The sequence below is a fragment of the Streptopelia decaocto genome, assembly GCF_964273445.1.
Source record: "Streptopelia decaocto genome assembly, chromosome: 21".
Classification (NCBI taxonomy): Eukaryota; Metazoa; Chordata; class Aves; order Columbiformes; family Columbidae; genus Streptopelia; species Streptopelia decaocto.
Window position 1 is genome coordinate 907,271 of NC_138676.1, and position 21,401 is coordinate 928,671.

The 21,401-nt window shown below is 52.4% G+C and overlaps 3 protein-coding genes across 10 annotated transcripts; all 3 read right to left on the bottom strand.

The window, feature by feature from the left end:
* Window positions 1-272: 272 nt before the first annotated feature.
* Window positions 273-6,019, bottom strand: JAML (junction adhesion molecule like). 8 transcript variants are annotated; one of them, XM_082070317.1, is made up of 9 exons: window positions 5,876-6,019; window positions 4,200-4,248; window positions 3,882-3,998; window positions 2,786-2,949; window positions 2,234-2,459; window positions 1,952-2,081; window positions 1,513-1,585; window positions 1,019-1,114; window positions 273-833 (listed from the first exon to the last, which is right to left on the bottom strand). In XM_082070317.1, exons 2-9 carry the CDS (start codon window positions 4,240-4,242, stop codon window positions 672-674), a joined length of 1,011 nt encoding a protein of 336 aa, XP_081926443.1. In that variant the 5' UTR covers window positions 4,243-4,248; window positions 5,876-6,019; the 3' UTR covers window positions 273-671. The 8 variants fall into 8 exon arrangements, with proteins under 8 accessions (XP_081926443.1, XP_081926440.1, XP_081926445.1 ...); XM_082070314.1 differs by lacking the exon at window positions 5,876-6,019 and having other exon boundaries at window positions 273-396; window positions 638-833; window positions 4,200-4,416; XM_082070319.1 differs by lacking the exon at window positions 3,882-3,998.
* Window positions 6,020-7,295: 1,276 nt separating this feature from the next.
* MPZL3 (myelin protein zero like 3) lies at window positions 7,296-14,284 on the bottom strand. Its single transcript, XM_082070363.1, has 6 exons — window positions 14,189-14,284; window positions 13,045-13,211; window positions 11,865-12,075; window positions 11,067-11,232; window positions 10,220-10,283; window positions 7,296-8,375 (listed from the first exon to the last, which is right to left on the bottom strand). The coding sequence occupies exons 1-6, from the start codon at window positions 14,253-14,255 to the stop codon at window positions 8,349-8,351; spliced, it is 702 nt and encodes a 233-aa protein (XP_081926489.1). The 5' UTR covers window positions 14,256-14,284; the 3' UTR covers window positions 7,296-8,348.
* Window positions 14,285-14,618: 334 nt separating this feature from the next.
* MPZL2 (myelin protein zero like 2) lies at window positions 14,619-20,103 on the bottom strand. The gene is made up of 6 exons (XM_082070520.1): window positions 19,937-20,103; window positions 17,679-17,845; window positions 16,836-17,046; window positions 16,444-16,588; window positions 15,944-16,016; window positions 14,619-15,394 (listed from the first exon to the last, which is right to left on the bottom strand). The coding sequence occupies exons 1-5, from the start codon at window positions 19,989-19,991 to the stop codon at window positions 15,956-15,958; spliced, it is 639 nt and encodes a 212-aa protein (XP_081926646.1). The 5' UTR covers window positions 19,992-20,103; the 3' UTR covers window positions 14,619-15,394; window positions 15,944-15,955.
* Between the last annotated feature and the right edge of the window lie 1,298 nt (window positions 20,104-21,401).

The window sequence follows — 21,401 nt, forward strand, 5'->3', positions numbered from 1 at the left end:
GGTGCGTGGGAGACACGTGTGAGCACCCACGCTTGGGCACCTCACGGCCCCGGGGTCTGCCCTGCTCCCCGCCAGCCCCAGCAGCACCGGGACAGCTCGCGGGGCTCCATACAACCACGCAGGCTCGTCTGCTCCTGCTGCAGAGGGACAGCAGCCGGCGGGGCGGGTGCCGTGTGCGAGGCTGCACGTGGGTGCAGGGGCTCCCAGGCAGGTTTTGGCACACTTGGACACCACACGCTTCGGCAGGAGGTAGAAGGAAGCCAGGAACAGGATAGAATCCCTGAGTTTTATTGAATTCACAAGATACCATTGGCACATCTTCACAGCTCCTGCTGCATCTCCTCCTTCCTCCCCCCGCCAGGTCCTCCTTGGAGACTGATGTCTGGGGACCTGCGGCTGCACGAGCAGGATCAAAGCTGGAGCATGGAGGCTGTGCCCTCCGCGCCCCCTCCAGAGGCCACGAGACAAAAGCCTGAGACATATCTCCGCTGGTCCCCCCGGCAGACAACGGGGGGGGACGTGTCCAGCGGTGGCTCTGGCGCGGAGCACACCGTGGGGTGGCACCGCTCCTCGGAGGAAGGGCCGGCAGCAGCACCACGCCGGCCTGCCCAAAGGAGCAAAGAAGCCTTGCACACACCTGCTGGATAAGGGGCTTGCAGCCCCCAGCACAGCTATTTCTGACCCTCTGGAGCCCAGGGAAGCGCTGCCTCTGGTGTGCTGTAGGGTTCCTCGCTTTGTCCATCACCCTGTCTGTCCTCTCCCGTCCATTCTGCTGGGATGGCCCTCTTGGCCAGCTCCACGTAGACGCCGTTCTCCCGGAAGGAGGAGGGATGCTGCAAGGAGGAAAGGATGGGGAGGGAGTCCCGCCGCAGGTGTCGGGGCCCATTTGGAGAGGGCAGGGGGCAGGGGATGCTGCCGTCCGACGTGGGGAGGGGTGTGGAGGTCACACCAGCCCCACAGCTGCAGGAAGGCACTGCCCACGCCCGCCGCAGCTCGGGGTGACTGCTCGCCTCCTTACCATGGTTATATAGGTCTCCTCGGCTTTCCGCTTCTTCCCTGCATCCTGTTCAGCCTTGGGTACCCCAGCTCCAGGGATTGAGGAGTAAAGCGCTTCCTACGAGGGGGAGATCAGGACCCTTGGAACTGAGCGGTCCCCAGATACACGAGGGCTGCCTTATCCTGGCCATAGGACTAAACCCAAGAGCCATGGCCATGGCTTCCCAGCAAACAGCACCTTGTGCTCAGCCAGTGCAGGACCCCTCCTGCTGTGTCCCCAGCCCTGTGCACATACACATCAGTGATCCCTCTGTGTCGTAAGGACACAGCCTGAGGCAGTGACAACACAGCAGCCACCCTGAACGACGGCTGTGCCCAGGACCTCATCTCCCCCTGCCAAGCCTCTTGGCTCCCAGGCATTCGGCTGCGGGACGACTCGCTCCGTCAGTGCCTCCTCTTTGGCTCCCGCGGGTCGCGGCCGTCCCCTCCACGCAGGCACACGTCCCCTCCACTCACCTCAGCTCTCACCTCTGCTTTGTTCTTGCTGACTCCATTTTCGGTCCTCTGCAGGGTGGTGTTGGCTGCAGACCTTGAGGGAAGGCAACAGCAGCGTCATCTCCGGCTAGAAGCATCACCTGCTCCTCCTGTCCCCGCACACCCTCTCCTGGGACACCGGGATCCATTTGTATGATCCTTGGCCAGGCCGTCCCGGCTGCTGCCATGCCCGGAGCCCAGGAGGTTTGGGAGCAAAAGGGGGGGACCGGCCAGGGCAGCGTGACACTAGAGGGCAGCAGGAGCCTGCACCCCACATTCCCCGGAGTGAGAAACCCTCTGTTCCCGCAGCTCCAGCCCTGCTTGGGCCAAGTCCAGCTGGTGCTCGGCCAGGGAGAAGAGCACAGGGAGGCTGCAAGGAGATGCTTTGCTCAGCCCCATGCACCCCCAGCTGGCGTCGTACCTCTTCCTCAGGCTGAGTCCGGCCAGGAAAGCCAGCACGACCGCCACGCAGGCACAGCCCACGGTCACGGGCCACAGCACAGGGTGTCCCGGGGCCGCAGAGTCCTGGGCACCTGCTGCTCCTCGTCCTGCTGGGGAGACACCAAGGCAGGGGATGGCACCCACAGGGACCTGCTGCAGAGGGACCGCGGTGGGAGGCCCGAGAGCCTCCAGAAGCTCTGCAGTCCCTCTGCGTGGGGCCGAACAGGACGACAGGACAGGGGAGCAGTCACAGGGCACTCACCCCTCTGTCCCGTGGGGCTGACGTGCAGCACCGTGCGGTTCTTGAAGATGCTGCTGTGCTTGAGCAGCCGGACCTCACACACGTATGTGCCGCTGTCCTTCACCTGCACGTCCCGCAGCTGGATAGAGCCGTCCCAGCGGGAGACGTCCCCTCGCCACTGCGCCCGGTCCCGGAAACGGCCCACAGGGATGCTACGGTTGCTGTAGTAATAAAACACCATCTCCTCCTGCCGGGGCACAGACAGGAACAGGTGAAAGGAGCCCAGCGGAAGGACATCGCCCTGCGTGCGTTCCCTGCTCCAGAGCCCTCAGACCCATGCTCTCCCTCTCCCCGTGGAGCGCTGGTTGCACACGGGAGCCCAGCTCGCTCCCGTGCTCTTCTGGAGAGCCCCAGGACACAGCACCCGGCGCTGCAGCTCCCCTGCATTGTGGGGACACGGGGAGCGGTGGAGGTGCCACCACACAGGGGAACCTTCCAGGATGGGCTTCCCCACAGCCCCCCCGAGCAGCCGGCTGCCTCCCCTGCCCCACCGCCCACCCCATCCCAACCCACCTTCTGCGCGCCGGGTCCCGCCATGCGCAGCCAGTCCACTTTGTCCATGGTCCAGCCCTTGGCCGCTGGCTCTAGGAAGAGGCACTGCAGCAGAACAGAGTCCCCAGCTCTGGCTCGAAGCTGAGGCTCTGTGAACACCCAGCCAGCCGATCCGCTGCATCGCTCTGCCGGGGACAAGGACAGCAGGATGAGTCCAGGGAGGACAGCCAGATGCAGCCGGTCTGTCCCCATCGGTTCCTCCTCTCCAGGAAAGCCTGGGGCTAGCGGCACTGACCGGTCCGGAGCCTGTCCCTGAGCCCTGCTTTTGGCGAGCCTGGGATGCGGGGCAGCACATCCTCCCAGCGCCTGACCAGGTGCTGTGCTCGCTGAGCGAGCCGCGCAGAAGAGGGGAAGCGCAACCCCAGCCCTGCGCGTCTCCTGCAGGGTTGTTCCTGTGAGTCACCGGCTGGGAGAACCGGTGCCGCTCTCATCTACATCATTCAACCACTTCACATGAACTGGAGTTCCTGTTTCACAACCTGCCCATTTGGCTTCCTTACCACTTGCTCATGGGCTCCTGACCTGGGCTTGGACTTGTCTGGCCACATACTGCTGCTCAGGGGTTCTAGAGAGGCTGGACAGTGGGGAAGAAAAAGAACAACAGAACGGAGGAACATCAAAGAGCGCAGAGCTGACACAACCGGCGCGGAGCAGCTGCCGGCACGGCGGGCGGCAAAACGTGCGGCAGGAAGGGGAAACAAGCGGGGCAGAAAATGCCCCTGGAGCTCGCCAGGAGGAACCTCGCAAGAACATCGGCTCAGGCTCCGGCTGGTTTGGCAAGAGCCGAGTGAGCCCACGCGGCGGGAGCTGCTCGGCCAGGTCACTTCTGCTGTGTCTCGGCCCCTCTGCTCAGCCTGTCCACGAGCCACTGAGGGCTGGGCCCTGGCAAAGCACCAACTATTCATCTGATGCTCTGTAAATAATAAATGCAAAGTGCTACAGCTTCCCAAACAGGTTTCTTTTGCTCCTGACCAGCCACAGAGCTAAAAATGACAAATATTTGCCAGCGGAGAAGACCAAGGGAGCCAGTTGCCTCGAGCAGAGCCAAAATCAATACCTTGGAAACCACTCCCTGTACTTAGACTTAGCAAAGCAGTTCTGCGCCTTTCAAAGCCTTGGAGCCTGGCAGAACAAGGACAGGACCCATCCAGGGGTGCCATCGCAGTTTGAAGCTCTGCAGAAAGGGAACGCACAGCACCCGGAGAGCAGAGGAGCTCCTGGTGCCCAGGAGCCCCCATTGTGCTGCTGGCCCCGCGCACCCGCAAAACCCCGCGGGGCTCCCACTCAGGAACCGAGGAACCGATGGGTCTTTAGGCAAAGGCAGAGGGGAAAGCAGACAAGGTAAAGGAAACCACCAGAATGACTTACAGCTTACCCTGCCATGTCAGCACCAGAGTCAGGCTCAGCAACACCTTCATCCTATTCTGAAAAGAACAGCAGAGGTGATACATGCACCAGTTTTCCTTGGGGCAGGACGCCACCAACTTGCAACTCAACCAAACCCCAAGGTCCAAACCAGACTTCCTTCAGTTCCTCAGCGAGGGACACGAGCTCTGCTCTCAGGGTATCACAGTATATTTGGGATTGGAAGGGACCCCAAAAGATCATCTAGTCCAATCCCCCAGGTAGCCACCGTCCCAGCTGGGAGCCCAGACTCTTCAAAGCGCAGATGTCAGATACGTCTCTGGTTTGAGGCTGCTCTGAGCACTGGAAAGGAAGAGCGAGCAGGGGGAGGGCTCAGCCTGAAACACCTTCGCATTTCCCCCTAAGTGATGAGTCTTTCTGGTGGTTTGGGGGCAACTCTCTAGCATGTGAACCAAGACGTTCATAGATCTTAACTCTGCTCATAAAGCAACGGGACATTTTTTCTACTACATACTCAGAGACGTTGGGTCCTAAAATCTGAAAAACAGCCAAGAACACCTAAAAACCCCTTTACTCTAGAAATAACCCCCTTGCTGCAGGGTGCGAGAATTTCTGCTGGAGGCCTTCGGGGTCTGTTCAGGCGGATCTCTAGACCAGCTTCAGCAAAGCTTGGAAGGGGAAGAGGTCCCAGATATTCCTCCCCAAGAAACAGCCACGAAAGGAGTAAATACATAAGGTGAACATCTGCCGTTATTCCTGCCGCTCTCAGAGACCCACGGTGCCCTTCGGTGCCGTGGAGCCACGGTGACAGATGTGTGCTCCCGGGGTGCCGGGTCTCCTGGGGCGGCACCTACACCCTTGGCGCTCCACGCAGAACCGATGGTGACAAGAACACCGGGGCAAAAGGCAGCAGGAGGGGACGCACCAGCGGAGGAGTGTCAGCGAGCCTTCTGGAATCATGTCCAATCTGCCTTTCAAAAGCCATGACCCATTTGTGGGCTGGGTGTGCTGGAGGATGGAGCTGCGTGGTTTGGCTGCGTCTGCAGCTCTGACACAGTTTGCTGTACAACCCGCAATTGTGCACACGCGACCTACAAACAGCTGAGTTCGTGCTCAGCTCCCAACTCTCGGCTGGTGCAGCGTCTCAGCGCAGCCCGCTGGCGCATCCACCTCCCAGCTCGACTGCCAAGAGCCGCAGGACTCAAGCGGAGCTACACCCTCCTCCCAGGAACACCCCCGCGCGGGACCCAAAATAGAGCCAGCTTAAAAAAGGCCTCAGCACACAGCAGACTGTGTGTGGCGATATCTGCACTCCTTATTTGCCATCAAATCCTTCCCGGACTTAAACCTTCTACCTCAGAACCAATTCTGGTCCTGGCCAGGAACACATTTTGCAGGGTCTCCCTCTGCGACATGCGCCAGCAAGCGGGTGCTGTGCGCGCAGCAGCGAAGACAGCACCCACTCACCTCAGATACACTGCAGTGCTGACGTATCCAAATCCTTCTGCAGGATAATTGCCTTTACTAAGCAGATGGGCAAAAAAAATACATAGATACCATACTCCCTTCACATTTTCCTGCTTTTGCACGTGCTATCTGAATCCTCAGCACTTTTATGTTTCCTTAGTTCTCTTTTCAGGAGAAAAAAGAAAATAATAAAAAGTAAATACAGCAAAAATTACTCACCTAGTGTGGCTCGGGGCAGTCAACCTGTCTATTGCATGAAGGGTTCTTCAGTGACTAATTCGGAGTATCTGAAAGAATCAGTTGCTAAATTGTCTCGAGGTTGTACGTGCGAGACTTGTCTTACTTACCGCTCTTTGGTTTCAAGTCTCTCATTTCAGGTTCGGTTTGGTGGTCACTTTGAGCCTGCAGAGGAAGTTCAGAGCTAGACTGAGGTACTGACAAATCAGAATGCAGGGGGAGCGTTACAGAGGTGAGAACAACTATGGATGCCTGTGCACGAGAGCAGATGGTGGGTACGCAGCTTGGTAGGAGCAGACACGTCACAGGTACGCGTGGCTCAGTCCCAGCCCTGCCATCCCAGCAGGCTGATCGATCCGTCGTTATCTGAGACGTCAGGAACAGCGAGATTCCCTTTTGCAGGCTCTTCTCCATCGCGGTTGGTTTTTGGGGATCAGAGTTGGTTAAAGAACCCCCCCTCCAGCAGACCGGCCCTTGTCCTGGCGCGGCAGCAGCGGGTGGCACCGGGTGGCTTTGCTGAGCCCTCCTGCTGCTGCACCGGGGCCGCGGGCACCTGCTGGGCTGAGGGGCCACTGTCAACACGCTCCGTCACCTGCTCCCTTTCCAACACACACCATACGCACCACGGACAGCTGGCACCCCTCTCATCCCCGGGCACTTTCAAAGCGTATTTTCACTCTTCCTCTTTCCTCTGGAGCGCCACAGCTGCCACCGCTCCCCAGCCCAGCATCGGCGGGTTTAATGGTACACACAGTGACTCCCGTGCAGCTGGTAAAGGAACAGAAAGTTCAGCGCTACACGTACTCAACACCATTCGCAATCCTGGATGCTGTTAGTTCAAGGTGGCAATTTAGCTTTGCACCAGCAAGAGATTTGACCAGGATCTCACCAACTGTTTGCAGAGGAGTTGCAGCTGAAGGCAAACGTTTTGCAGAGAAGTTATTCATTTCCACAAATAACTTGCATGATGCATTATTGCTGAATGTGGACCGACAAAGCCACTTCCTCTAGGCTGAGTATCCCACCAACATCCTTTCTCAGGATGGTTTTTGGTTGAGAGAGACATTGTGTCATGAGGAAGCACAAACTCTTCAAATATTACTTTAATGTAGACAGGAGAAAAGAAAGTATTTCATTATCTGGAGACACAGGTACAGCGAACCTGCCCTGCGGTCGGGAACTTCACCACGCTTGTAACTAGAAGCCCTCGCAGAGCTGCTAACGGGGCGCTCGGTACCTGTCCCTCTGGAGCTAAATCTGTTCCCTAAACACCTATACCCACCATCGTATGACAATTTCTATAACTGAGCAACAACTCAGCATGGCGGTTTTATGAGTTTAGCCAAATAAAGAAATCCACAGCCCAGAATGAAACAAAGCAGTTTATTGGTAATGGCACAAAGTCAACAGTAAACTTCTAACACACATGTAAGAGCAGACTATGTGAGCAACGCCACACACAGAGGAGCAGAAAACAGTGGCTGTTTAGGCATCGAGCAAACATGAACTCCACTGCTCTCTGCCATCCCTTATCGGACAAGGTGGTGAAAGAGAAAGGCCTCTTTCTGAGCAGGCAGTTTAGCTGCTTCCCTACAGTGGTACCTAGAAGACGAGAGGAGGAACATGACTGTTCTTCCAAACACGGAGCATTCCTTCGGACACTGCTTGAGTCACTGGTTGAGGTAGATGGGGTTATGTTTCCCCAGATACAGAGTCCCCATTTGCATTTCTGATTTAAAGAAATTAGTGTTATATGGATTGTGCTTCACTTCGACAAGTAGAAGCAGATGTACCTAGTAATGCAGCTGTTGGACAAATACTAACAAAAAAGGGAAAGATAAAACCCAACAACGCAAGGCAGCACTACTGAGCGGTTGGTGGCTTAAAAACAGAATCAGAGAACAGGAGGAACAAAATGGTGATCCTGTAATTAAGTGGCAGATTAAAGCAAGAACTCATTAAAAGCAGCAGATTCTCTTCGCTCCAAAACGAAGGATGCCATATACCAATGCAATCAAACTGGTCTAAGTCCTTAGCAGATATGTTCCAAAAAAAAAAGAGAAAAAACGTTGTCAATGTCCAATGGCGGCCACTCCGGAGCACCCTGAGCTTCAGGCAACTCCAGTTCAGGTGCACGGAGAAGAAGTGATAGGAACAAATTTGCAAGTAAACTAAGAAACAAGGATTGTCAGCCTGCTGGTAGGAAACAGGCTGAAGGGTTGTAGGCACTGAGGTGTCTGTAGGCACCGGAAAAGTGAGGGTAAGAACTTTAAAAAATCATTAGTTTGTGCTTGAATAAAGGAGAATTATCCCATCGCCATTATTCTTCCGATCTACCAAGATTAGAGCGGGTCCTTCAACCTGCACTGGTCACTCAGCAGCCTTCATACCTATCTAGCCATGATTTTCAGTGCTGTAGTTTTGTTCGTTATCCATCCATAGCTTCAGTCTTTCATCAGTAGGGGTCTTCCTCGTCTGTGTCCTAAACAGGGAGTACGGAGAGAGAAACTGAGACTATGTATGAAGACATGAACCAGGTTAGGAGTTCAACAACATTTGAGTGCGCCAGGCTTCTGTCAAGAGCTTAAATGCTTTCCAAAACGCTGCGGTGCTTGAATGAGCCATAGGGCTTGCAGTTGTATAAGGGCTTGTAGTTGTACAAGCACTTGCAGCTAAATCCGTTAGACTTATCACAGATAGACACGTGCATTGCCACCGTATAACCAACAAGTGAAGTGTGTTTTGAGGGAAGTAGCAGCTATAGCTCAAGACAGATGAACCCCAAAGCGCAGACAGCCATCTTCCTAAAAATCACCACCAGTCTCTACAGAGAATGCCCAGAGCAGCACAAGTTGTTGTTGTTCAGCTACAAGCAGCCACAAACTTTCAGATCACTGCTGCCCGTTGTTTGAACCACAGCGATCATTTGATAAGGTCCCTGCAGCCCAGCTCTGCAGCTCTCAGCTTGAACAACACTCAAACATAACAGCTCTTTGTGGGGAATCTCACTTTCCAGCCATTTTCAGCCCAAACAGACATTCACTGGCTTTGCAATTTTAATTATTTGATAACATCTTAAGCACAGAAAAGTACATTACAAAAACCTCAAAAACGTAGAATCATTAAAGTGAGTGAGATGGGATATTCAGAGCCCTTGTAAGCTAAATATTTCAGCAGGATTACAGCATTCAGATTTGCCTTCTCTCAAAGGATAAGATGACATTTTTCCATTGTTTAAATCTGCACGTCTGGCAGCGCTCGCCCACCGGCCGGCAGCGCTGGTGCCTCCCTGCTCCCGCACGTCACCTGCGACAGCAGCCTCTCCATCCCCGTGGCGACTGTCCCTTCTGCACCCCCAGCTCTGCTCCTGGTGCTCCTGCACCGGAACTGCTGCGCCTTATACAGCTGTAAACATTTCATCTGCACCCTGCAGAGCTGCTTATTTTTCATTCTGTATCTAATAATGTGTAGAAGCCTGTCTGGCGGCTCATGCATTTAGTACAGTTTGAATCACTGGCATTAGAATAGTGAATCAAGCAACACATATTTAAATCCTCCTTAACATACTTCCTGACGGTGTACAACAGACATAAAGGTGTGTCTGGGGTCAGCTGGCTCTGCAGGACATTGGGAAAAATGAAAACATGCTCAAATGAGGCGTGTTAGTGAGCTTACTCTGGAATGCACCACACTCCCGGCTGTGGTTGCTAATGCCAGCACACAGAACTCGGGCACATTGTACAAAACGAGTATAGCAGGTGGCAAAAACATGCAGCAGCTTCAGCTCCTTAACAGAAGCTTGTGATAGGGCAGCAAGCGACAGGCACAATTAGAAGGCAACCACCACTTTGCAAAACAAACCAAACAAAACGCCAGAAACAAACAAACAACAGGAGTTTAGCAGGTATGTTGTGATGAACAGTGTAAGTAGGAAGATCTCCAAACAAGAGGCGAGGCTGCACACTGCTACACTGCTGAGCCCCAACCTGGTTCTGCAGAGCCTTGTAAGAAACCACAGGGCACAGGAGCTAGCACTCCAAATTCTGATTTTGCATCCTGAAATGTCAGCTTTCATTTCTAGGAAGTGAAATGAAAAGTCAGTTTGGCAGAGCTCAAGCCAGCTTCCCCCACCAGCAACGCAGAACCACCAGCGGTTCTCACCGCCTAGAGCCCACATGTCAAGAACACCACGGAGCATAAGCCCAGCCATTTGGGACACTTCTCTGACATCCAGGTGTTAGGACGGGCAGCACTTGCCGCTCTTAGCGCCTCCTCTGAGCACAAAAGTTGACAAAACCACTCCTGAAAACATGAGCTTTCACTTACCACGCAGTTCAGACACCAGTTTTTGAGCTTCCCCAAGCAGCTGTCCGGCTCTGCCTGCTCAGGCCTGCAGAAAAAGCACAGGATTAGGTTGGACTTTTCCCCCAACACAGATGCTGATACCTCCTATGGACTGTGAATTCTAGTTCTACCACACTCATTAGGCAGTTTTTCATCATTTCACTCATGCTATGAAAAATACAAGAGTTGCTCTTTGGCTGGCAAATATTACAATGCTAACTGGAACACTATTAAAACCCCATTCTGCAAGAACTCGTAGTACTGAGTTCATTGCAAGACCAGGTGCAGCTCAAGCAGTAGCAGCGCTACCTTTTTGTTCTCACTACCGCACCTTTCCAGAACAGAATCCTCTCCAGTTCAGAAGGGAATTGGGTCTCCAAGGCTCATCCAGTCCCTGGCATCTCTGCTCAGGATGCCACAGGGGGAGCAGTTGGCATTATTCAGTTTGTGTTGTTGTTATGGATACCTCATACCAAAATGTAACATATAAAGCCCACATAAGCAAAATATCTTGCTGATTTAGGCCAAAATAAGAAGTGATTACAGAAGTGAAAGACTATCTAACCCTAAAAACTGCTTCAGTTCCCTGGCCTCACGCAAATGACAGAAAAAGGGGATGTAGAGCACTCAGTTTATGCTCCAACGTGGGGATTTTCCAAAGCTTTCTGACCACAGCCTGAATTACTCTTCTCTCCTGGAGAAGCAGATTTCGTGACCAAGCGGCAGGTGCTGGGAGGTATATAACGAAGGCCAGCGCAGAAACTGTCCTCTGGCCTGTCTCAACAGGCCGAAGCAGAAATACAGGCTTTAGGTTCCAGTCAGAACTTACTCATCAGACACTTCAATGGAGGATTTCTTGCAGCCAGGCTTTTTTTTCTCCTTTAGGACTCCAAATTTCCTTCCCATCCTTACCAAGAGCAGGACGACCACAATGATGGAAGGGAGAAACACTAAAATGGACAGCAGCGCCGCCGAAGTCAGCTGGAAGGAAAGGCCTGCAGGAAAGACAAAGAGCAGCCCAGCTGTACCAGCAGTAAATACGGCTCTCTGAAGTCTCTGTGCAAATGTTCAGCCAGGACACAGGCTGCTCGCCTTTTCAGACAAAGCACAGAGCTGGCAGATTTGAAACAGCTTGTCACTGAACCTGTAGGACTCCCGTCACGTACCCAGCGCTGGAGGTGCTTTATATGCAGAAAACTACAAAGGCAGGCAGGTCACGACACAGTTCTATCAGCACGTCTAAGCTGCAAATTGGGGCAGGCCTGACAGGCACGGCAGATAAGAAAATCGCGTATCACGGAGAACCAGTGTTTGTGATATGGAAGTTGTTTTTAGACCATTATTTCCTAAGCATTCAGCTTGTTCTACTGCTGCAATATATGGAGACAGGACCTCCTGAACAAATGCACACTTTTGATTTCTCTTATGGCCACAGCTTCTCCTGTCCCCAATAAATGCAATGGTTCTCAACATATTTAGCTCAGAAAGGCTGAGAACTTGCTGTAATTCTAATGTGGAACTGCAGTGAACCCATTTCACGTGTGATGTTCAGGCTTCTAAGACCCCAACAAGCCTGTGACACAGCGGTACCGCACAGATGAGGATTGCTGTGGAAACGGAGACTTACCCCTCTCTGTAACTATCAGCACTGTCTGAGGAATGTTGTGGTACACGTCTGGAGGATTCTTCACGCTGCAGATGAACGTCCCATTGTCACTTACTGCTGGGCTTTGGATGGCAATGGAAGCATCGCCCTTGGCCACGTTCCCAAGCCAGGATATCCTGCCTTTGAACTTTCCCACTGTTGTTGGGTATGGAACAGACTGATAATGAAAAATCTGAAAGGAGGCAAAAACAATAACTGAACCAATAAAACACTCAGCTAAGAAAGCAAATTAAACTGCTCTTTGCATTGTAAACATAAAGGAATAGACATTAAGAAGGCAGGAAGAATTGTTATAGAGGAGACTTTTTCAGGTTCCTATTTGATAATTCTGGGTCAGACCTATTTCATTAGATCTCCAGCGCTTTTACGTACCAGCCTCAGCCATCAGATGTCACCACCACCACTCTGACCAGCTTGTTCCCTTCCGCAGATCTTCAGCTGAGAACCACAGTAGGATTCTCATCTTGTGCAAGACAGAACATTACAGTTCTTCAGCTTTTGCTTCTTGCACTTTTGCTCTTGCTGCTCTATGAGCAGAGGTCTAGCAGACCCCATTTCATACAAGCAGCGCCTCCTTGTTCCAGGTACAAGGATGCTCCTAACAGTTCAAACTCTTCCAGCAGCAAAAGTCACTGATAACCTGGAAAGATGTGCATTCTCTGTTTCCACCTTGAATACTTTTCAGTGGGCTCTCAGACTTACATATTTACGCTTATATTTCAAAATGCTGCCAGCAAAACAGCAAGTGGCATCCCATAAACCCTGGGGGCTGTTATCTGCACTGTCTTCAGCCTGTCAATGCACACATGTTCTTGCCACTCCAAGATGTATCAGCAGCGTACGGTATGTAGGGTACAGCTGCCTTCAGGAGAGTTACGAATCAATGCTTTACAGCCATCCTAAGCATAGCTACGGTGCACAATGCAGCACTTGTGTCAAAACCCAAAGTTTATCCACTTTATCATTACTCATATTATGCATTACATAGAATATTTTTTGCTCAAAGAACACTGATGCAATTTGACAAGGGAAAGAGGGCAACAATGAGAGTCCCAAAGCCAGAAGTGAAGAAGCAGCACAGCAAAGCAAACAGGGAAAATCTCATCAGTTTTCACTAGAAGAGACTTTGTCTTCCACTCACCGTCTCCATCTGACCACCCGTGAGGGGCTGGTATGTCCAGTCCACTGTCAGGCTCTCCGTGATGGGAGAACTGGATCTGAATGAGCATGTCAGCGACACTTGCTCACCAATGAAAGCTTGCACTTTAGAATTGGCTTTAATTTCCAGGGAAAGGGCATTGCAGACACCTGATGGAACAAGCACAAAAGAGAACGATTAGATTCTTGTTATCGGACAGTCACAGGAGTGATGATGTCCCAAAAGTATCGATGCATGTGCAGCTCTACCACAGTCCAAAGACTGAAGCACAGTGGTGACTACCTCCTCCACACTGAAATTTAAAGAAAACCAGACAACTTCCCTCACTTATTCTCCATGGGATTAGAACTAGTCCCAGTTAAAGTGTTTATCCAAAAAAAGAGCCTACAGATATTTAGATTTGGAGATAACGAGCTGAGAAACTGAATCAGCTGGCTGTCTTATGAGCTGCAAAGTGCCAACTTCAGCTTATTGCCAGGCAGCTCTGGCTCTGCGTCTCACAGCAGAGCCACACAGGGACCCGCACACGCACCAGGTGAAGCTCTGCTCCAGGTGTGGAGCCGACTGCCCCTGCTCTGCAGGCTCAGAGGGAGCAGGCACGGATCTGCCAGTTCCCGTTAGGGTTCCTGGCGTCGCACACTTATTCCCCAGCTACCCATATAAAAAAAAAAATAGGGATTTTAACAACGCGTTCCTTCTGCTGTGAGTGGAAAGCGTGGGAACCCGGAGCGCAGCTGGCTGACCGCGGCGAACGCGCGGAGCGGACACGGGCGGCGGGGGCTGAGTGCGGGCAGCGGGGGCTGAGTGCGGGCAGGGGAAGGGAGGGAAGGGAGGGAAGGGAAGCCCGGGGAAGGGGAGGCCGCCGCTCCCCGCAGCCGCCGCCGCTCCCCGCCCTCCCCAGCCCGCTCCCCGCAGGGACCGCACAGCGAAGCCGCGGCCCGGCGCGCTCGCTGGCCGGCCGGCGCCGCCGCCCCGCTCCGGAACGGCCCTTCCCCGGCGCTCCGAGCCCGCCGGCCACCGCCCCGCAGCCGCCAACCGGGCGGAGCGCACCCCGCGCACCGGCGGTCCGGTTCTGGGCCACCCCGCCGCTGCGGCGGGAATCCCGCAGGCGGAGCGCTCCCCTTACCGAGCAGCAGCAGGACGGCCCGCGGCAGGAGGAGGCGGCCGGCGGCCGCTGCCGCCCCGCACCGCATCCCGCTCCGCTCAGAGCCGCAACATGGCGGCTCACCTGCGGGCAGCGCAGGTGAGGGCGGGGCCGCCCCAACATGGCCGCCCCAAGATGGCCGCCCCGCGTCGCCATGGCGACGAGTCGGCAGGCGGCTGCGGTGGCTGCTGCTCGGCCCCGGAGCGCGGGCGGCACCGCGGGGCCGGGAGCAGCTCCCCGGGAACACCGGGCGGTCTGCTCCTGGTTGGGCCCGTTCGTGCCTCTTCTGGTCCGTGTCAGAGCGGTAAAACCCTCGTTGGAGGTGCCGAGGGCGCTCCCGTGTCACAGCACTCACCCGACACCGACGCTGCTTTCTACAAGGCACCTTTATTTATGACACTTGTGGTTGAAAACAAAAACGTACAAACAGATAATGCGGCCAGCACATTACAGGTGGAGTTATAAAGTCATAAACATACTCAAACGGGCATAAACAAACGGGCCGATGTTTCGATTGGGTGCTGGTTTAAAAAAAAAATGTAACAGCTCTGCAGTTTCCGTGATTTGGGGCTTCACTTGCCTTAGAGAGATTGAGTCTGTGGAAGTACGGGGTACATGCTAAGTGCAGCAATAAACAGCAAGAGATTGATGTGAAACACACATCCACCAGTAAACATTATCCCTCAGAAGAAACACCATACATTCCCAAACGGTAATACTTCCCATTTCAAGCAGCAAAGAGATTTAAAGTACATTATAGCAAGTGGCTGCTCCTCTGATCCCTCAGGTAATCAGTCTTCTCACGATGTCAAAGAGGACTTTGAGGGAGGCCAAACAGGGCAACACAAATGTACTTTGCGGTTTTTAAGGTGCAAGAACGCATCTGCTCAGACGTGTTGAGAACCTCTGTTCAGTCAGCTCTCTTGGCATTTTGTTCAAATCTTTTGGCGTTTTTTCATCTCCAGAGCAGCTTTCTGCACCTTCTGCAGGTGTGAAGCTTGTTCATGCGGCAAGTCCTCCCGTTTTGCTTCAATGAAGGCAACTTACAACTGATGTTTGTGTTGTGCTCTTTCCTTGCAGGAATTTCACGTTGAGCAGAGAAACCACACAGGCAGCATGGGGCGTCTGTAATTGAGCTTTGTTCCAACATCCAAAATTACAAGCTTTCACCATCTGCGTTAGAAGTACCTAAGAAGAAAGATTATAAGAAAAACAAAACAGGCTCATTACTCAGGGTTACTGTTGAAAACAAAAACAGCAGAGGCAACTGCTGACCTCTGAAACTGAGCGGGTAAAAATTATGCTGAAATGCTGCAGCAAAGCCGGCACATCTGGAAACAGTTTCAGTCCTCCTGCAGCAATTTTAAAACAATAAAGATTGAATGAATCAAAAAGCAGAATCCAAACTGGTGAAAGGAAATTAATTCACTCCTCTTTCTCCACAAAGCGGGCACATCAGGGAAAGCAGCAACAGCAGCTTTCCAGCAAATGATCCCCAACACCAGCGTGGGGAATCTCCTGTGCAGCTGAGAGGCAGCTCTGCCTCCACTGCCAGTCTCTGGAGGCCTCTCTAAAGCAAATGGTGACTGTAGTCCCAGTTGTTTCTGCTTATGGCTGCCGTGGCCTCTTGACGGTGAATAAAAGTGACATATACAAGTAAAACTATCTTAGAAAGTCTGCAGTAGCACAGAGGCATCAGTTAGGGAATGTCTGAATGGACACCTGTATTGTATTTACCATCAAAGACCTCTAGTCTTCCAATGGACTGGCTTCCTTTTCTTCTGTCCTCTTCAGGTTCTCCTTTTCTCTGCTGTTATTAAGAAAGGTGGGGGGGGGAAAAAAAAAATCTCAAATCAGCATCATATATCCTGAGCAGCAAAGTTGCATTCTGACTTACATATGGCATACATAACATATAACAACAAGTCACAGGACAAGATCATAAGAATGCTAGGTGCATGGAGACCACAGCGTCAGGTTCACGGAACAGAGCAATCAGCTACCACAACTGCCTTCCCCGAGCGAGGAGCCGCTGCAAAGGGCAGGAGCAAAATGAGGACTTGTTCCTCCTGGGGCTCTGTTCTGACTGCCAGTAAGCAGCCAATTATTGCTAATTGTCTTGGCAGTTTTGCATTGTAAATGCTTAGTGCAGAGTCCAAGCCAATGATTCAAAAGAGCTGCTAAGATATATTTGACAAGCTTTCCCAGAAGCCTTTCTCCCATCCCTCTGTCCTTACAGTTCAGTGTCTGCCACCTCGATCTTCTTCTCCTGTGCTTTCTTCCGATGGTGCCGACAGACAATCACAACTGTCACCACGAGGATCATCAGAACACAAGCAGACCCGATGGCCACGGCCAGGAAGTGGATTTCGGAGAAGTGCACTGCATGGAGAGAAACACATGAGCAGGAGGGACACACGGGGGCTCTCGGCATGTGGCTGGGAGCCTATATCTGTGAATAGAACCTTTCCTCAGGCTCCCTTTTTTCTTTGTATCCATTAAGTACCTTCATGCTTTCTCTTTATAATCCCTTTTCTTGCACACATTTTCCCAAATGTGGAGGAACACGTGCCCGTGCTTCGCACTGGCTAAATTCACATGCCTTCTGGTGGGGTTCTTGGCCTCTCACCTTTCTGCACAACTCTGAGTCGCACTTCGCCAATTGTGCCATGAAAATCCGGTGGGTTCTTCACCTGGCAAGTGAATGTCCCGTTGTCAGTGGGCTGCAAATTCCAGATAACGATGGAAACATCGTGACGCGCAATATTCCCGTCCCAAGTGACTCGCTCTTTAAACCGTCCAGTGGATGGCCTGTAGGGCTCCTTCAGGTAATAAAACACCTACACAAAAGAGAGGAAGCTGTTATTGCCACACGCCGGGCAGTCTTTGCGATGGAAGGAGCCCGTGGAAGCGGAGCGGCCCTGGCGGAGGACAGGGGCTGCGGGAGCTGCGTCTGCACAGCCGCTCTCAGGTGAACCCTGAAGCCGTTATGAAAAGATGGTGCCTTTGCTCCAGCAGCCGCGCGAGCTCTGTCCTGCTAAAGCCAAGGCTCTGTTGGGCTGAGTTCTGTTGGGCTGTCCTTCAGCAATACAGCAGCATGAGCTGAGCTGCGTGCCCTGCCATGTTGGCCAAGGTAAATCATTTTGTAAGCGGCATCAGGTGTGGGATGTCAGCTACGACACAGGGTTCAGCAGGCACAGTTTCACCAGGCTCCAGCTACTTTAACCCTGATTACCCTAAACTAAACATGAAACATATTTCTTTCACCAGATTCTCTAAACAGAACTTCTTGCTCACAATAATCATTATGAGTCGTAGAGAAAGGGCCCAAGATATACATACTTGTGCATTCTAGCTGTGCTTGCCCATACCCGCAGCTGGAGTTGCTGCAGTCACCGGGCTTATGGGCCTTGGGACTGGTCGGTTTGGGCAAGTGTGAGTACACAAAATGGAGCGTAAAAGTCTCACTCACGGGCTCAGGAGAGCTCAGGTCCTCGGGCTGGAAGTTCCAGGTTACTGACAGGTGCTGGCTAACAGGGCTGCTGCTGGAAAAGGTGCATTTTAACCGCAGGTTCGTGCCGTTCACAGCAGCCACCTCCTTGGAAGTGTGAACCTCCACGGCCGCCGCAAGCCACAGCACTGCAGGGAAAAGAGCCGGCGTTAGAGATCATGGAAACTACTGTCTAGGAGCAGGATCATTACTCTTCCTTATCTGCATTTAGTCTAGGCAGGAGCCTTCCTTATCTGTCCCCGTCAATGACCGTCTGAAGCAGATGTATCATTACCGAGGGGGGTGATCCTGCCTGTGCAGCATCCAGGAGATCCCCTGTGCCTCGTGGGTTTTGTCGTGGATATGCGAGCTGCACAGTGCTGGTTTCAGGGGAGTTTGCTCTCATCCCAATGGCCGGTTCAGTACTTTCTTTGTAGTTTTGTGGCTGCACAGTTAAACACTCCCAAATGCAATAACTGGTTGAGAGAAGACTGCTGAGAAGGACTTGCCTACCGGGACAACAGGCTGTGTTTTGAGGGGAATGTCTCTCTTCAGGCATGAGTAAACTTGACACCTAGAAGGTTCCACGCTGTTGTAAATGCCACCCCTCCTTAAATATATACTTGCTCCTGACCGGCTCTAAAGGTCCCGTGTAACTTTTCATGTGCTTGTTCTGGTCACATTTTCACAAGTGATTACACTGTATTGCACTCAAGTCCCCAAGCAGATTTCCCCCTTTCAGGTGGGACTGCTGAGCCCCAATTAACAATTTATCTTCCCTGAGCTGTAACTTTCCTTTATACGCTTTGTATTATCAGCCTAAGTGTCACACACACCATGGTGAAAACGGCTCTTGTTGATGTGAGTGGCGCCTGTTAGGAGGTTAACCACCCAGCTAGACAACGACAGGCAAATACAGGCAGGCTGAGGAACTCAGGAAATCCTCAAGGTAAATCTGTAAGCATTTGTTTGCCAAAGAAACATCCGCTGTTAACCGGACCACCACAGCTGCCCCTACAGGAATAAGTTAGTATTGATGCTACCTGCAAGAGAGACAACCAGCGAGAGAGACAACCAGCGAGAGAGACAACCAGCGAGAGAGACAACCAGCGAGAGACACAACCAGCGAGAGACACAACCAGCGAGAGACACAACCATCAAGACAAATGGGAAAACCAAAGTGCTGCCCTTCCAGACCGAGCTCAGGCGCTGGCAAAGCGGTGCTGCACGTTCTCGCTGGGTTTCCCTGTGATCACTGAATCACTTGCCTGGGTTAGGGGATTGGGGGCAGTTTCCACAAAGCGCTGAGCGAACACCTCGCTGCTGCGGGAAGGGACGGTGCCCTGTGCTGGCCGTGTGCACCCCGTGCTTTCCTTTCACTCACTGGTTAAACTAGCCCAGCAGAAAAAGAAAATATTGATTTCTTGTCACTTTAGGAAAATGGGTTAACGCACCCCAGTGTGATCCAAGTGAAAAAACCCACCTTATCTGCGGTTGTAAAATATCGCTTCCTAATAAAGACTTGCAATATATTGCCGGTATTTGGAAACAATTTATAGCCAAACACTTCCTTGCCAAATAGTTTTTTTCCTCAAAGGAGAAAATATCCGACCTGCCAAAACACTGTAGGTGTTTGCATTTGGAAACCTTCATTACCGGAGATCATGTTTCTCATCCAAATATTCAGGGTCAAATCTTTTCATTTTAAACTCCTTTAAAAAAACAACTGTGGGAAATAAGTGTAAAACACTTTTTTCAAGATAGATCATGGAGCGTAACCATGTGCCGATGCATTTGGGAGGGGAGGACATGGTGGTCTTCAATTCCAGATATATAACCCTCTGAAAATCCAAGCGAGTTTATTGTTGTCGGTCTGGACTCATTAATGTGTAAAGGATTTAAACCCGGTGCTGCTTAACAAACTGATTGTCTAGGAACAAAGACAGTGGAAAAAAAGTCTAGGAGTAAAGTCCAGATTCCTGGCGGGGGAGGAAAAGATGTGTAACCAGAGCTCAGAATGAGATCGGTGTTGTTCTTCCGCGCGAACACACCTAAACCTGTTTGTCGATGAAACTCAATCGCTTCGTGTCACCTGCAGTGAACCCGGGAGTGAAAGAATCACAGAGATCGCCCACAACAAGGTGCGAGAGTCCTGTGCAGCGGCCGCCTCAGCGGGGAGGATGATGAGGGGTCAGAAGAGGCGGTGGAGGCGGCGGGGAGGCCGGGGGCCGGTTCCTTACCTCGGAGCTGTACCCCAAGGGACAGCGCAGCGCCCGCCCGGCTGGGGACGCGCATCGGGAAGACACGTCCGCGCTCCTCGGGAAGAGAAAACCCTGCAGGTTCTTCACAACTGGCTGAAAGACGAGCTTCCCGGAGCCTTCCCCGCACAGCGGAGCAGGTTCCCTCCTCTCGGCTTCCCCGGCGAGGCAACGCGAGTTCTCCTTCCCGCTCCAGGCAGACAGAGATTTTTCAAGGTAAGATTAATTTCTTCTGACTCCCATATTCCTTTGCTCTTTTGTGTTGCAATCATCCCTCCTCCCAGCTTCCACCTCAAACCACTCCCCTCTTGTGGGAGGTAATTTTGCTCTTAAAAGAAAGTTTGCCTGGAGGTGTTCATAGCCAGCCCCGAGCAATGAGAGCCGTTTGTTCGGCAAAAACCTGCGAACAACCCAAAAAAAAGCAACCCAAAGCAGAGGGGCTGTGGCGGCGGAGTGGGCACACACGGAGCGTGAAGTGTCCCACTGAAACTCAGCTACCTACAGGAAATTGAAGTGATCATTATGATTTTACCTGGTTGCAGCCATCCCGCAGAAGAACTGGGACACTGCGCTAAGCGGTGCTTGTGGAGTTCTCGGAAAAGTCGAAAGACAATTTCATCGGCCATGAGTCCAGGCAGGCAGGGCTGGGGAAACCCCGCTGTGCTAAACAAGCAGCACGAGGTACTAGAGAAACGCGCTGTGTCAAAATATTTTCCTGGTGGCACATGGCCCTTGTGAGCGTGGAGCTGAGTGGTGCGCGTGTGTTGACAAAATAAGGATGTTTGCATTTGAAGACAGTGAATGACTGTAACAGAGAACCCGCGCTGGCTGCGGCTGAGCTTCTGTCCGGTCTGTGGTCCAGGTTCAAGTCGTCCCCGGTTACGAACTTTCGTTGTGACCCATGATAGTTTTCCTCGCAGTGGTGCCAAGGCTGGGACGGGGACGCTGAGCTGGTCCTGCATAGCGGTGACTTCGGTCACTGCCCATGTGGCAACACCACCGGCTCTCGCTTTAGACCACGGTTGTGTGATGCACAGGACTGGGAAGAGGGGCTGTTCTGAGCTTTACTTGCACACTTTTACTAAACTTTAGCATCTTGTTTGAAAAAGACTCCAACTGTTAAGAGAAGACCATTTCTCCAGCACCCTTACTAGTAACATCTCATTTTGAAACAGAAATCAGTAGAAGAGTGATCTAACACCTAAAGAGAGCACCTCGATAAATGAAATAAGGACCCACAGCATTGTCATTAGCCATGTCATTAAGTGTCGTTTTCTTGGGGAGGAGCAAGAAGCCAGTTCCATCCTTCCAGGCATCTGGAAAGGAGTCCCTTGAGATGTGTGTGTCAGGTACAGGGACACAGAGTGTCCTTGTGGAAGGAGGGACCCTTGGTTGGCTTCGCAATGTCTCTTCAGACACGTGCCCTCACATCCCGACTGTTCTCACA

Bases quoted from the DNA above. Each gene is read 5' to 3' on its own strand.
- JAML (XM_082070314.1), bottom strand. From the start codon at position 4,275: ATGTATCACCTCTGCTGTTCTTTTCAGAATAGGATGAAGGTGTTGCTG. The intron at 2,950-3,881 runs GTATTGATTTTG...TGTCCCCGGCAG, and splicing joins TACAGGGAGTGGTTTCCAAG to AGCGATGCAGCGGATCGGCT. The intron at 2,082-2,233 runs GTGAGTGCCCTG...GTGTCTCCCCAG, and splicing joins CAGCCCCACGGGACAGAGGG to CAGGACGAGGAGCAGCAGGT.
- MPZL3 (XM_082070363.1), bottom strand. From the start codon at position 14,255: ATGCGGTGCGGGGCGGCAGCGGCCGCCGGCCGCCTCCTCCTGCCGCGG. The intron at 12,076-13,044 runs GTGAGTGGAAGA...GCCTCCTTTCAG, and splicing joins CGGGTGGTCAGATGGAGACG to ATTTTTCATTATCAGTCTGT. The intron at 11,233-11,864 runs GTAAGTCTCCGT...TCTTTCCTGCAG, and splicing joins GCTGATAGTTACAGAGAGGG to GCCTTTCCTTCCAGCTGACT.
- MPZL2 (XM_082070520.1), bottom strand. From the start codon at position 19,991: ATGCGCGTCCCCAGCCGGGCGGGCGCTGCGCTGTCCCTTGGGGTACAG. The intron at 17,846-19,936 runs GTAAGGAACCGG...TTTTCCCTGCAG, and splicing joins CCTTGGGGTACAGCTCCGAG to TGCTGTGGCTTGCGGCGGCC. The intron at 16,017-16,443 runs GTAAGGACAGAG...TCTTAATAACAG, and splicing joins GAGGTGGCAGACACTGAACT to CAGAGAAAAGGAGAACCTGA.